Raw genomic sequence first — 15445 nt, forward strand, 5'->3', positions numbered from 1 at the left:
CTTTTTTAAACGATAACTAATATCAAAATGTAATATCCATGTGTTAAAAGTCAGTTTTTCATAAAACCACAATATTTGCCTCTGAGATGAAGTTGAATAAAAATCTGAGGTACTTCACAATTATACTCAAATACAGAGTACATGTATTTCGTTACATTATTTGTAATATTTAGCAACTGTTGACAGCTGCCGTTGAAGAGAACTGAAATGAACATTTATACTGGACTTTAAAGTTATATTCAACTGCCTAAAAACAAAACAACTAAAGATGTTTACCTCGGCCCATTTATGTGCATAATAAAGAATATAAACTATATAAAATCGTATGTTGGTAACATATTAGTCAACATTTTATTTTTATCAGTAGATAAATTAGATTACTGGAGTAAATTGAAACCCAATACTTGCATTTAAAAGTGTAATCTGGCAATTTCTCTTCAAAAATCTGACGTCGCGGCGCGCAATGAATTCTGGGGTAGGCAAGGCTGCGAAGCATCCATCCAACTATCCTTCATTTCATGGGAAAAGAAGGACGCATTTGCAGGCCGTATTTTGAAGGAGCCTTCGAAGGACCTACGAATTGGGACAGCCTTCGTCGCGCCGCGGTGACGCAATCCGCTATACCTTCCACTGTAAACGAGTCTCAGAGCGTCCTTTGAAGGCTGCGTCGGCCGCGCACTTCAAAGGACACGGCCTTCAAAGGATGCAGCCCTTGAATTGGGACACAGCTATTTAGTCTCCGAATTCAGCCCCTTTGCAAAGCATGATGGGAAGTGAAAGTCTTATTTCTTTGGGTTACTGTCACGGGATGACTGAGGAAATTGAGGTGAGGACTCAATTGCAGGAAGGGACATGAAATTTAATATAAAAGTAAACATAAATACAAACAAAAACCCACGAGGGGGAAAACATACAACTAAGAAATAACAAAACTCAAACCGGGAACACCGGGAAAGGAACACGTAGACATCACAATGAACCGACCAGGACTGCAAACACAAAGGAACTTATAAAGGGGACAAATAAAGCAGGTAACGAGGGAACACAGGTGGGGCAAATTAAACCAATAAGATGATAACAAGGAGGGTGGGAACTAGACAAGGACGGAAAATAACAAACCACCACATGTGCTACACAAGACAGGACAGGCATGTGACAGTTACTTGATTGAAACATGTTATTTCAAAATGAAAACATCAAGTTATGTCAAAGAGTAACGGTTTTCAGTCAGTTTAACATGAATCAATTACATTTGAACCAGAAACCTAATATGATGGTGTTAAATCCAGATGAATTTGCTTAAAGGGTTAGTTCACCCAAAAATGAAAATTCTGTCATTAATTACTTACCCTCATGTCGTTCGACACCCGTCAGACCTCCGTTCATCTTCAGAACACAAATGAAGATATTTTAGTTGAAATCTGATGGCTCTGAAAGTCCTCCATTGGCACAATGGCACTTTACACTCTCAAGACCCTTAAAAAGGTACTAAAGACGTCGTTACAAAGTCCATCTCACTACAGTGGTTCTAAAATAACTTTATGAATCGGCGAGAATAGTTTTTGTGCGCAAAAAAACCCCTAAATAACGACTTACATATTGATGACGATTTCAAAACACGGCTTATGAAGCTTCGAAGCGTTATGAATCAGTGAGTCGATTCAGCAGTTTGAATCGCCAAATTTCAGCAGTTTGGCGGTTTGACACGCGATCCGAATCATGAATCGACTCACTGATTCATAACGCTTCGAAGCTTCATGATGCCTTGTTTAAAGTGTGAAGTGCATTGTGCCAATGGAGGCCTTTCAGAGCCGTCAGATTTCAACTAAAATATCTTCATTTCTGTTCTGAAGATGAACTTACGGTCTTACGGGTGTCCAACGACATTAGGGTAAGTAATTAATGACAGAATTTTCATTTTTGGGTGAACTAACCCTTTAAATAAAGTGAACAGCATCATAAATAATTTTTTTGAGTGTACTGATGCGTCTCTATAAACTTCCAGGAATCTAATCACAGTAAAGAAAACACTGAGCCCTTCAGCTGCTGAGGTCTTTGTTTCCGCTCGCTCATTAACTAACAGACTTCAACTACACTCATGTGTAAATATTCTCACACAGTATCAGACGGTGCTATCACAGCACTGCATATTGACTGCTCCTCTTTAGAAAATGGACCATTAGACAAGTTCTTCTATCTTAGTTTCTCGCCTGTACTAAAAGTGCAGTGTTGGACAGCCGTTTCCATGGCAACTGAGCCGTACCTGTGCTATTCCCGGGAATATAAAGCATGTGAGATCAGGACTGTTCAGCCATTTAAATATGAATGTTGAGTCTGTTGTTTTACAGTGTTTACAGCAAACAATGGGCCCGTGAGCTTTTGTGTGGTAAATATTGCTCTTGTTGTTCCCCTGCAGTCGAAGAGCTACGTGTGCAGCAGTCAAGGGAAGATCCTGTGCTTCACTGTGGACTTCGAGTCGGGCTTCTCCTGCTCTGAGAGCGCCTCAAAGGTGAGCAAACCAAATATATTTCAGCTCATTACTGTTGTGCTCGGCCCTCTCAGCTGCTTTACTCTCATTAGCAGGACACACTCGGCTCATCCCTGACACTTTATGAAGGAATCCTCACCTTTTATTTATTTATTCATTCATTCATTCACTTTCGTTTTATTCCTTTTTCTTTTTTATTTATTTAAATCTATATTATTTTTTAATTTTGTATTTATTTTTATTTATTTACATATATTTACATTTTTTACATGTATGTATTTATATCTATATTTATATTTATTTTAGTTTTATTTATATTTATTTTGTATTTATTTATTTTGTAAATTTTTGTTTGTTTATATATAAATATATATATATATATATATATATATATATATATATATATATATATATATATATATATATATATATATATATATATATATATATATATATATATATATATATATATATATATATATATATATTGTACTTAAACACGCTCTGCTTATTCCTGGGACTTTATTAGGGAATCTTCCCATTTTTAAATTTTTTTTAATTTAAATTTTATTTATATCTATATGCATTTTCTTTTCTTTTTTAATTTATTTATTTATATCTATATGTATTTTTGAATTTTGTATTTATTTATATCTCTATTTATTTATATTTATTTAAATCTATTTAAATTTTTTAAATGTATTTATTTATATCTCTATTCATTTATATTTATTTAAATCTATTTACATTTTTTAAATGTATTTATTTATATCTCTATTTATTTATATTTATTTTCGTTTAATTCCTTTTTCTTTCATTTGTAATTTTTTTACGTTTTTAATCAAATAAAAAAAATCTCTATTTATATCTCTATTTATTTGTATTTATTTTATTTTTCAAAATGTGTTTGTTTACATCTATATTTATTTTTATTTTTTAATTTTATATTTATTTATATCTATATTTATTTATATTTATTTTCGTTTCATTCCTTTTTCTTTCTTTTTGTAATTTTTTTGTTACATTTTTCTTTATTTATATGTAGTTTTATTTTTCATTTTTCATTTTATTTTTATTCATTTTTCTTTCATTTTTTAAATTAATTATTTTTACATTTTTCTTTATTTTAGTTTTATTCATTTTTTATTTATTTTTCAAAATATTTGTTTGTTTATACTTATATTTATTTATATTTATTTTAATTTTATTCTCCTTTCTTTTCTTTATTATCTATATTTGTTTTTATTTATTTTAGTTTTGTTCCTTTTTTAATTTTTTTAATTGTTTGTTTATATCTATATATATATATTTTTTAATGTTGTATATATTTCTATCTATATTTATTTGTTTTTTATTTATTTAAATCTATATTTATTTTCCATTATTTTCATTCTAATCCTTTTTCTAGCCAAAATGTTTTAAACTAAACTTGTTTTCTTCTGAATATTCTTTTATTTGGTGATCAACAAAGGTTTTTCCAGTGTCTTCAAAAATCATCCTTTTAGTCTGTAAATCCCTTTAAATAGATAAAAGCCAGTTCCAAAATGACATCATCATCATCATCATCCATGAAGTGACATCATTTTGGAGGGAAAACAGCAGCACCATTTGTGTCAGTGTAAAACATTCATCCTGTTTTACATTCAGTGTTATAATAGTTAGCTAAAATTGAAACTAAACTAAAAGCCATTAAAACCATTTATTAAAATCAAATTAAATATTATATATTATATAGTTTATGTTTAATTTAAGTTTTTTTTATTATTATTTTAATTTATGTAATAAACTATATAAATATATTTTTAAAAAAAGTACATAAAGGTTTCTATAAAAGCTATACCCTTTTATAGAAATAATTTCCTAAATTATGATTAAATCATTATTTTTTGAACTGAAGAGTTCAGAGCGTGCTGGTTAAATGTGTGAATATGGAGTCACACGGGATGATTTCGAGGCTGACAGGCCAATTAAATTGTGCCGTCTGAATTTGGCATGTATTGTTCTCGGTTGGAATAGCAGTCTGTGATTTGCACAGCAGTGAAAAGTGTGTTAAACGTGATTGTCTTCAGTCTTTCAGCTAATGAAAGTGTTTCCAGTCCTCATTTCAGGGGCTTGTGTCAGGCATCAAACTTATATTCAGTTATTAATCATGAGTCCATATAAGAGCAGCCGACTCTGCTTTTACTGTACACAGATGATCAGTGCACATTATTCAGATTTTCCCCACTGGTTTGCATGATGGTTTAACATGAAGGTGTTTCTGAATGTTTAACTAGCAGTATCAGAACAGCAGATGGTCTTGGTGTAAAACACACACACACACACACACACACACACACACACACACACACACACACACACACACACACACACACACACACACACACAATAGTGATTATTGCAGCTTTGTAGTTGTGCCAAGGATGAAGAAGGAACAGAAAAAATGTGGACAAGATTTACAAGAGAAATCTTCATGTGCAAAACGAATGAGCTTTCCTTCTTCGGTGTGAATGAATCCTCATTCAGTGTTCGGGTCAATGACATGACACTTATTCAGAGTTATTAAAAACTACATTTAAAATGCAGTTCATACAGACTTTAAACATTTTTAAATGTATGAGTTAAATTCAGATTGTGTGTGTGTGTGTGTGTGTGTGTGTGTGTGTGTGTGTGTGTGTGTGTGTGTGTGTGTGTGTGTGTGTGTGTGTGTGTGTGTGTGTGTGTGTGTGTGTGTGTGTGTGTGCGTGTGTTTAAAAAGGCTTAACGGTTCAGAAAGTTTATTTTATGCTCACCACGGCTGCATTTATTTGATCAAAAATAAAGTAAAAATTTTGAAATATTTTAGCAATTGAGAATAGCAATTTTCAATGTGAATATATAGTAAAGTGTAATTTATTTCTGTGATCAAAGCTACATTTATTTGATCACAAATACAGTAAAAATGTTGAAATATTATTGCAATTTAGAATAGCAATTTTCTATGTGAATATATAGTAAAATGTAATTTATTCCTATGATCAAATCTGAATTTATTTGATAAAAATACAATAAAAATTTGAAATATTTTTTGCAATTTAGAATAGCAATTTTCTATGTGAATATATAGTAAAATGTAATTTATTACTGTGGTCAAAGCTGAATTTATTTGATCAAAAATACAGTACAAATTCTGCAATATTATTGCAATTTAGAATAGCAATTTTTTTGTGTGATATATAGTAAAAATTTTATTTATTCCTGTGATCAAAGCTGAATTTATTTGATGAAAATACAGTAAAAATTTTGAAATATTTTTGCAATTTAGAATAGCAATTTTCTATGTGAATATAAAGTAAAGTGTAATTTATTCATGTGATCAAAGCTGAATTTATTTGATCAAAAATACAGTAAAAATTGTGAAATATTTTAGCAATTTAGAAAAGCAATTTTCTATGTGAATATATAGTAAAGTGTAATTTATTCCTGTGATCAAAGCTGAATTTATCATCATTACTCCAGTGTCACATGATCCTTCAGAAGTCATTCTAATATGATGATTTGCTGCTCAAGAAACATGTATGATTATCAATGTTTTTAAAGATTCATTGATAAATAGAAAGTTCAAAAGCACAGCATTTATTTCAGATAAAGATCTTTTGTAACATTGTAGATGTCTTTTGATCAGTGTGTATATTTGCATATTCATATTCCGTTCAGTTATGTCGTATTGATGCACCATAGTTTGAATCTGAACACAAATGTGAATGAGGTTTGATGTGACGTTTATCTCTTCATTTCCAGTTGTTCTCATGCACACAGCTTTTGCATGTCCGACTGCTCTGCTTGACATTTTTCATCTGCGTTTCCACAGAAAACCATCTGGAAATACAAATTCTCCCAGCTGAAGGGTTCATCGGACGACGGCAAGACACGAGTGAAGCTCTTGTTCCAGAATTCAGAGAATAAACAGATCGAAATGAAGGTCAGAATGTGTTTACGTGTCAATATCAGGAGGAAATGTCAACAGTCAACATTTATGCTGTAATAATATAATGTTAATAATATTTATCAGCAGGGCTTGACATTAACGTGTGTGTATTTCAGCAGCGGCGTGTAATCACTTCTACAAGCCACTTTGACGGCTTGAATTTTATATATAATATAAAATATAGCCTTTTTTAAAGGGGACACATCATGCCCATTTTCACAAGATGTAATATAAATCTCTGGTGTCCCCAGAAAGTGTCTGTGAAGTTTCAGCTCAAAATACCCCACAGATCATTTATTATAGCTTGTCAAATTTGACCCTATTTGGGTGTGAGCAAAAACGCGCCGTTTTGTGTGTGTGTCCCTTTGAATGCAAATGAGCTGCTGCTCCCGCCCCCTTTCCAGGCGTCAACAACAAAACACCATTTTCTCCATCAACAACAAAACAGGCGAATCTCACTCAGCCAAAACGTCAGAAATAACCAGTTATTGTTTGAACCGGATGAGAGACTCAGGAAGAGGTTGACACTTTTAGACGCACCTGGACGTTTCTGAATGGTCAGTGGATACATGTATGTAACGTTAGTTGTTGTAGTCTCTGTGAATACAGTCAGAGATGATGGTAACTTTAGCCATATTAGCCAAACAGCATTCCAGAAAGCTCATTCAGAAAGGACATTTGCAAACATTCACAAAATATGAAGTGCCATTCGTACTTGTCCTGTATACGATGTTAGAGCACAAAGAGCTGGTTTTGACCGTACACTGTAAAATAATATGGACGTAGTGTCCGTGACGTCACCCATAGGATTCTGAAGAGCAGTTTTGAAGTGTAAAGTAGGGTCGAGCTGGCCGTCGCCATCTTGGCAGCGCGTCACTCCCGGATAACAGAAAATGGGCAAAGAGGCGGGACGTGGGCGGAGCTGAAGTGACAGTAGACAAACAGCAATCCACCTGTCACTCATAGTGGCCACGCCCTTAATTATGCAGAACTTTAAGGCTTTATATAATGTAAACGAATGAGTCATAAGAACATTCACCTCCTCACAGTCGTCATGAAGAGCAAAATTAGCCGTATAGATCAAAACCACAATTTGTCCCAGACTGTAAACATGTGTTCTTCTGCTGTAAAGTTGGGCATTTTAACCCTCTGGGGTTCTTCATTTATGGGTCACACTCAGGACCTTCGGGTCAAAAATGACCCAGGGGGCGGGATTAAGATAAAAAAGATTTGAGTAAAACCAATTAAATATATATTTTTTTCTTTTCTTTTTGGGTGTTTTGAGATAATTTTATGATTTATAATTAATATTTATGCAATAATTATGACCTATTTTTTCCCATTGAATATAATAAAAATATATATATATATATATATATTTTTTTTTTTTTTTTTTTATTAAAGCTGTATTTCATTTTAGAGTCAAGCCTAGGCCTCATGAAAGCAATTTTTTAAATGAGATCGGTGCCATCCGGTGGACACATTGAGTATTTTTATCACACAATAGCACATTTTTACCACTATGGTGGATCTTGCGTTTTATAAAAAAACAAAAAACAAATCGTAGCTTCATCAGAATGGTCCGAAACTTGGTGACATAATGGTACTTGGTATATGAACACCCCAAAAAATTGGGGACAGGATTTGAAAAGTCTAAATGGTCGTAAAAAAAAGTCACACTCAGGACCTTCGGGTAAAAATGACCCCCATAGGAAATGAATGGGAAATTGGTAAAAATATGAAAATACAGAGTTTTTTTGTGCGTACAATCTACAAATCAGCCAGGATGCAGAAAAAAGGACTCAACAGTGAAGGGGTGAATCTCTAAAACATCAAGAGTGCACACACACTTATACACACAAAAACACACGCACACACAAATGAACGCGTGCCATTCCAAAAGCTAATTGTGTTTTTGTGTGTGTGTGTTTGTGTGTGTGTGTGTGAATGTTTTTGTCTTTTTTGCCAATTTCCCATTCATTTCCTATGGGGGTCATTTTTGACCCGAAGGTCCTGAGTGTGACTATTTTTTTACGACCACTTAGACTTTTCAAATCCTGTCCCCAATTTTTTGGGGTGTTCATATACCAAGTACCAATGAAGTCACCACATTTTTTTTTAAATGTATAAAACGCTTCAGGTAATTTTTGACCCGAAGAACCCCAGAGGGTTAACATGAACTCAATGAGATTCTGCTTCTGGAGTCTGTCTCTAGTGGCCAGTCCATGAACTGCAGTTTAAGTCACTTCTGTATTGGCTTAAAGAGGAACTGCGGGAGGTTGCCTCAACATTTTACTGACATTCTTCAGCACATTTCCTTCAAAAATGAAATTCATCCACGATGACCTCAGTGGCTCTGATGCCGGGAGTCTATGAGACTCGTATGTTCGTTGGTACATCAACAACAGAACATCAGTTTCTAGTCAGAATATGAGTCTGCACCTGCTCTATTGGGCTGTGATTATGGGGTGTTTCAACTGAACCAGGAAAGAAAACGCCTCTGCACTCAATTGGATAGACCTACAACCAATCAAGAAGAAGAGTGTAAATGATCTTTGCCGGTGTTGTAAACAGAATTTAAGGATACACGGAGTACTTACCAACACCATCATCATTTCTGAGAGCAATAGTAAAGCTGAACGCATACACCAACAAGTTCTCCATTTAGTGAATGAATTCAACCCAAGCGCTCTTTGATGACGTGATGATGACGTTACTGTTGATCATCTGTCCATCATCGTATAAAGCCCACCCTGATGATTTGATTGGTCTGAACAGCTCTGGTTCCAGCATAGTTGCTCCACAACGAATCAAGTTCAGACCGAACTTCCTGATCTTGTGGGCGGAGCTAAGTTTGGCTGGCATCCAGGCTAATGTTTTTTTGGCGCAGATATTGTAATACTCGAGCGCTGATTCAGCGAGTAAACAGAAATGGCATCTCTGTGTTTCTCTCAGGGGCGTGTCTATGCTAAAAGAGCCAATCATCAACAGTCGTGGGCGGGGCTTCCCTACTCTTACAGAGGGTTGGGGGAAATATGAAACAGGGCGTTATGAGAGATTGATAATGATTGATGGGGATAATAAAAAAAAGTGTTGGGTGGATTATTACCATTATAGGCTGGTTGTTTACACACACAGTGGGGACACACATCTGTGTTCAAACACCTTATAAAAGTGAATTTTGCATAATAGGTCCCCTTTAAAAGGCATCTGAAATAATATGCTCTGGATAGATATTGTTGCTGTTACAGGGCTTGAATTTTGGTGTGGGATTGAGCGTATTGTGCATAATTTCACTAATTCCTGCAGATTTTGTGCTCACACACACATAAAGCACCTCTCAGCACTAAACTGCGCTTAAACAGTCAAACACAGTCAGTTCTGTTGTAAGTGAACGTAAACAGTAGAGAAAGAAAACGCATGTGTAACGCATGTATAATGGATCCGTGTGTCAGGTCTTAAAGTGACAGCAGCCTAATATTCATGCTGACAAATGATGAGTAATATTGAACATATCTATATGGCAGTTTTCTCCATGGTATGGATGTCAAAATTGTGGCCAGTGAAAATGCTGAGTGGCTAGTAACTTTGGAAAACCACTAGCCTCAGTGACTGAGGAGCAAAAAAGTTCATGTCAAGCCCATTTTCACAGGTTTATATTATATACTGTTACTGTATGAGTCTTTTGCTTTGAAGTTGTTCATAATGGGAAGATGATGCATTTAACCTTGTAAAGCTTGACATATGAAATAATAGTCTTTTGAAATGGAACTGTTTATTGAAAAAGTTAGCATGTTTTTCTTAAGTATCATATTTGATTCATCAGGCTTTTATGGCTCATATTGTATGATACAGTGAGAATATGAAGGGAAAAACAGCTCAATTTTCATCAAAGGCCCAAACTGAGCAAAAGTATGCAATTTTGTGCATATGCTGATATAAATATGGACAAAAAGTGATGAAATGCTGATGCTTGGAATGTAAATTAATGAGATCTTTATAATAGTATAACAGATACTGACATAAAATGCATATAAATATCAATATGCCAATAATATGTCTTAGTAAGATGATATTTAAATGCTTAGTTTTATGATCAAAGCTCTGTAGTTTTGACATATATAATGCAATGATGATTGACAGATGAACAGATAAACCTTCCTCAAAAGCCTGATGATCATATTTCACTCACATTTGAACATGATTTTACTATTAAATATTGTATGAATAATCAAGTAAACCTAAAAACCTAAGCAATGTGTTCATCTTGAAATAAAAGTAACAATATTAATGATTTCACAGCAAAAAGATAGATAGATTGATAGATGACGAATGGGTGGATAGAAAGATAGATAGATAGATAGATAGATAGATAGATAGATAGATAGATAGATAGATAGATAGATAGATAGATAGATAGATAGATAGATAGATAGATAGATAGATAGATAGATAGATAGATAGATAGATAGATAGATAGATAGATGGATGGATGGATGGATGGATGGATGGATGGATGGATGGATGGATGGATAGATGACAGATGGGTGGATAGATAGATAGATAGATAGATAGATAGATAGATAGATAGATAGATAGATAGATAGATAGATAGATAGATAGATAGATAGATAGATAGATAGATAGATAGATAGACAGACAGACAGACAGACAGACAGACAGACAGACAGACAGACAGATAGATAGATAGATAGATAGATAGATAGATAGATAGATAGATAGATAGATAGATAGATAGATAGATAGATAGATAGATAGATAGATAGATAGATAGATAGATAGATAGATAGATAGATGACGGATGGGTGGATAGATAGATAGATAGATAGATAGATAGATAGATAGATAGATAGATAGATAGATAGATAGATAGATAGATAGATAGATAGATGGATGGATGGATGGATGGATGGATGGATGGATGGATGGATGGATGGATGGATGGATGGATGACAGATGGGTGGATAGATAGATGACAGATGGGTGGATAGATAGATAGATAGATAGATAGATAGATAGATAGATAGATAGATAGATAGATAGATAGATAGATAGATAGATAGATAGATGGATGGATGGATGGATGGATGGATGGATGGATGGATGGATGGATGGATGGATGGATGGATGGATGGATGGATGGATGGATGGATAGATAGATGACAGATGGGTGGATAGATAGATGACAGATGGGTGGATAGATAGATAGATAGATAGATAGATAGATAGATAGATAGATAGATAGATAGATAGATAGATAGATAGATAGATAGATAGATAGATAGATAGATAGATAGATAGATAGATAGATAGATAGATAGATAGATAGATAGATAGATAGATAGATGGGTGGTGGATGAATGGACGGGTGGATAGATAGATAGATAGATAGATAGATAGATAGATAGATAGATAGATAGATAGATAGATAGATAGATAGATAGATAGATAGATAGATAGATAGATAGATAGATAGATAGATAGATAGATAGATAGATGGATGGATGGATGGATGGATGGATGGATGGATGGATGGATGGATGGATGGGTGGGTGAATGGATAGATAGATAGATAGATAGATAGATAGATAGATAGATAGATAGATAGATAGATAGATAGATAGATAGATAGATAGATAGATAGATAGATAGATAGATAGATAGATGACGGATGGGTGGATAGATAGATAGATAGATAGACAGACGGGTGGATAGATTGATTGTGTCCATCATTTAGAGACCTTAGACATTTGAATTGATGAAATATGATCCAGTAAAGGGTTAATTGAATGATTTGATGATGAAGTGTATTGTGATGAAATGCTGTTGTGTTTAATAAAGCACAGCTCAGCCTGAGCGTGTGAAACTGCTCCTATCAGAGCTGACATGGGGAGCGTTTGCACAGTTCAGTCCTCCTTCTGATGGTGTGTTTCCCCCCCGCCGCCCACAGGAGCTGGAGTTTGCCAATCTGACGGCCGTCCTTCACTGCATACACTCCTTCATCGCTGCCAAAGTGGCCACAGTGGATCCCGTGTTCGTCAGCAGCCAGAGTCTGACGCAGAAGTACATGTGCAGCATCTAGACACACCCCGTCCCAAACGCTTCTCCGGTTTATGCACAATATCTATGGAGGAATCTAGTTCTTGTTATTTTTGTACGAATCTTCTAAATTCAGAACGACGTTCACGGAACACTTTGAGTAGATGATATTTTGACATGCATCGAGTTATGATTTCTTTCGTACCTTCTGATATGATGGATCATGTGCTTAACCTGAACTCATATTAATGATGTAGCAGAGCAGACGTTGACATTATGAGTTGATGCATGAACTGCATTGGACAATTTCACAGGGCGAAACGGGTGAACCTTCAGCTCAAATATCAACCAAACTTTGGAGAATATAATGACTTTGTGTTCTTTTGCCCTTCTGTTGTTTTTCCTTCAACGCCTCGAACCTCTTCATTTAGCATCGCAGCCGGTCGTGTGTGAGATCTCAGAATGAAGTGTGTGTGATCTGTGTTCATATGAAGTAGTTGTTTGATGAACTGTATTAGACGCTCCTGTCCTTGAGCGTGGAGGTTTTCTAAAGGAATCGAGCTCCCTGATCTACTGTTCTATTTAGTTTGATGTTATCCCGGTTCTTTTCCAAATAAAGGAATGATTAGTTCACTGCTGACGGAGTGAGGGATGATTGTGTGGCTCCAGAACAACACCGTTATGGTTATGATCAAAAACTGGTCAATTCATCTGAATGTACGTCTGATTATACAACTATATATTCACATATTTAATTATAATATTCAAATGTTATAAAGTCCCCCAATTACCCTATATATCCATCCATCCGTCCGTCCGTCTGTTTATCTATCTATCTATCTATCCATCCGTCCGTCCGTCCGTCCGTCCGTCTGTCTGTCTATCTATCTATCTATCTATCTATCTATCTATCTATCTATCTATCTATCTATCTATCTATCTATCTATCTATCTATCTATCTATCTATCTATCTATCTATCTATCTATCTATCCGTCCGTCCGTCCGTCCGTCCGTCCGTCTATCCACCCGTCTGTCCGTCTATCCACCCGTCTGTCTGTCTGTCTGTCTGTCCGTCTGTCCGTCCGTCCGTCCATCCATCCATCCATCCATCCATCCATCCATCCATCCATCCATCCATCCATCCATCCATCCATCCATCCATCCATCCATCCATCCATCCATCCATCCATCCATCCATCCATCCATCCATCCATCCATCCATCCATCCATCCATCCATCCATCCATCTATCCATTCAGTCCATCTTTAGTTCTTACAATGTGTTTTATTACAAAGGTCAAATTGTTCCCAGAGTAACATAAAAATAATTTGAAGGTAAAATACTAATTTACTTTTATGTATTTAGCCCTAAACAAGTATATAGATCTGAAATTATAGTACATTTGATTATAGAACTATATATTCACTTTTATAGCGATATATTTTTACATTTAATATAGTGCCTGAATTACATTGATGTATTTATTTGCCAGGCTCAAACTAATACCAAACAGAGGAACATATCAAAACAATGTGGAGGGGAAATAATTGGTTAATTTCACAATGACTATTATTTGAACACATGCAATCAGAACATGAGGGATAATTACCATTATACCAGAGCACTGTGGTGAATTAATGACTGTCGTCTTATTTTGGTTCATTTAATTTGCAGTTAAAAACCTGTGAATCATAAACATAATTCATATTATTGTAGGCATGTAGTGCACGCAGCAGTTTTAATATATAATAAACAGACTTAAAATGCTTTAAAATGTGTGAATGTCTAGAAATGATGAAAGCAAGCGCCTGTAAACAAATGATGATGATGTGTCAAAAACCTCAGAAATCATTGTTGTGTAATCCACTCGTACTCTCTGAAGAACAGGCCCATCTGAAGCGCTCGACTCGAGTGATGCCTTCTACTCCAGAGGCGGAGGAATAAACATCTCGAAACGTCTTGATAATCTTAGCCAGCAGTGCTGCATTGTGTTGGAAACGCGTCACTCCTCATTGTCCCGTCTGTAGGGCCCTTGAATCGCTGTGAAGAGCTCCAGGAGCCACAACCTGACGTCAGAAGAGCTGGTGTTATTGTTTCTGTCGAGTGTCATTGACGCCAGACATGATCATGTCTCTCTGTACAACATGAACACCAGAGCGGTTTACACATCATTAAACTGTTTTATTCTGGCCGGTAATTATCAGTGGTGTTTACTAAGGTAAGCATTGTTAATATTAATAATAACAATAATAATGTTAATATTGCTCTTAAAGGAACACTCCACTTAAAAAAAAAAAAAAAATAGGCTCATTTTCCGTCTCCCCTAGAGTTGAGTTTTATCGTTTTCGAATCCATTCAGCCGATCTCCGGGTCTGGTGGTAGCATTTTTAGCATAGCTTAGCATAGATCATTGAATCTGATTAGACCGTTAGCATCTCCCTCAAAAGAATGACAAAAGAGTTTAGATATTTTTCCTATTTAAAACTCGACTCTTCTGTAGTTGCATCATGTACTAAGTAACGGAAAATGAAACGATGTGATTTTCTAGACCGATATGGCTAGGAACTATTCTCTCATTCCTGCGTATTAATCAAGAGCTTTGAGCCATCCCATGAGTGCAGCGGCGCAATGATATTACACAGGTCATTTTTTTGAGGGAGATGCTAACGGTCTGATCAGATTCAATGATCTATGCTAAGCTATGCTAAAAGTGCCACCACCAGACCCGGAGATCGGCTGAATGGAAAACAGTAAACAGTAAAACTCGACTGTTTAACTCTAGGGGAGTTGGAAAATGAGCCTATTTTTTTTTTTAAGTGTCGTGTTCCTTTAAAGTGAGGTCACATTTACCTCAAAGTTTCGCGGGTGTGATTTCCACAGGCAGATTTTGCAATGTTTTCAAGTTTGTCACCATGTTTGAAAAGCTGT

The 15445-nt window shown here is 35.1% G+C and overlaps 1 protein-coding gene across 1 annotated transcript in view; it reads left to right on the forward strand.

Moving 5' to 3' along the window:
• Nucleotides 1-13154, forward strand: part of sntg2 (syntrophin, gamma 2) — a 190551-nt gene extending 177397 nt beyond the window's left edge. The window contains exons 15-17 of the mRNA XM_079833212.1: nucleotides 2417-2509; nucleotides 6339-6449; nucleotides 12427-13154. Of these exons, the coding sequence (XP_079689338.1) occupies nucleotides 2417-2509; nucleotides 6339-6449; nucleotides 12427-12558 (336 nt within the window). The 3' untranslated portion in view covers nucleotides 12559-13154. The remainder of the gene's footprint in view (nucleotides 1-2416; nucleotides 2510-6338; nucleotides 6450-12426) is intronic.
• The last annotated feature ends 2291 nt before the right edge of the window (nucleotides 13155-15445 follow it).

Source organism: Gobio gobio (assembly GCF_949357685.1).
Source record: "Gobio gobio genome assembly, chromosome: 13".
Classification (NCBI taxonomy): domain Eukaryota; kingdom Metazoa; phylum Chordata; class Actinopteri; order Cypriniformes; family Gobionidae; genus Gobio; species Gobio gobio.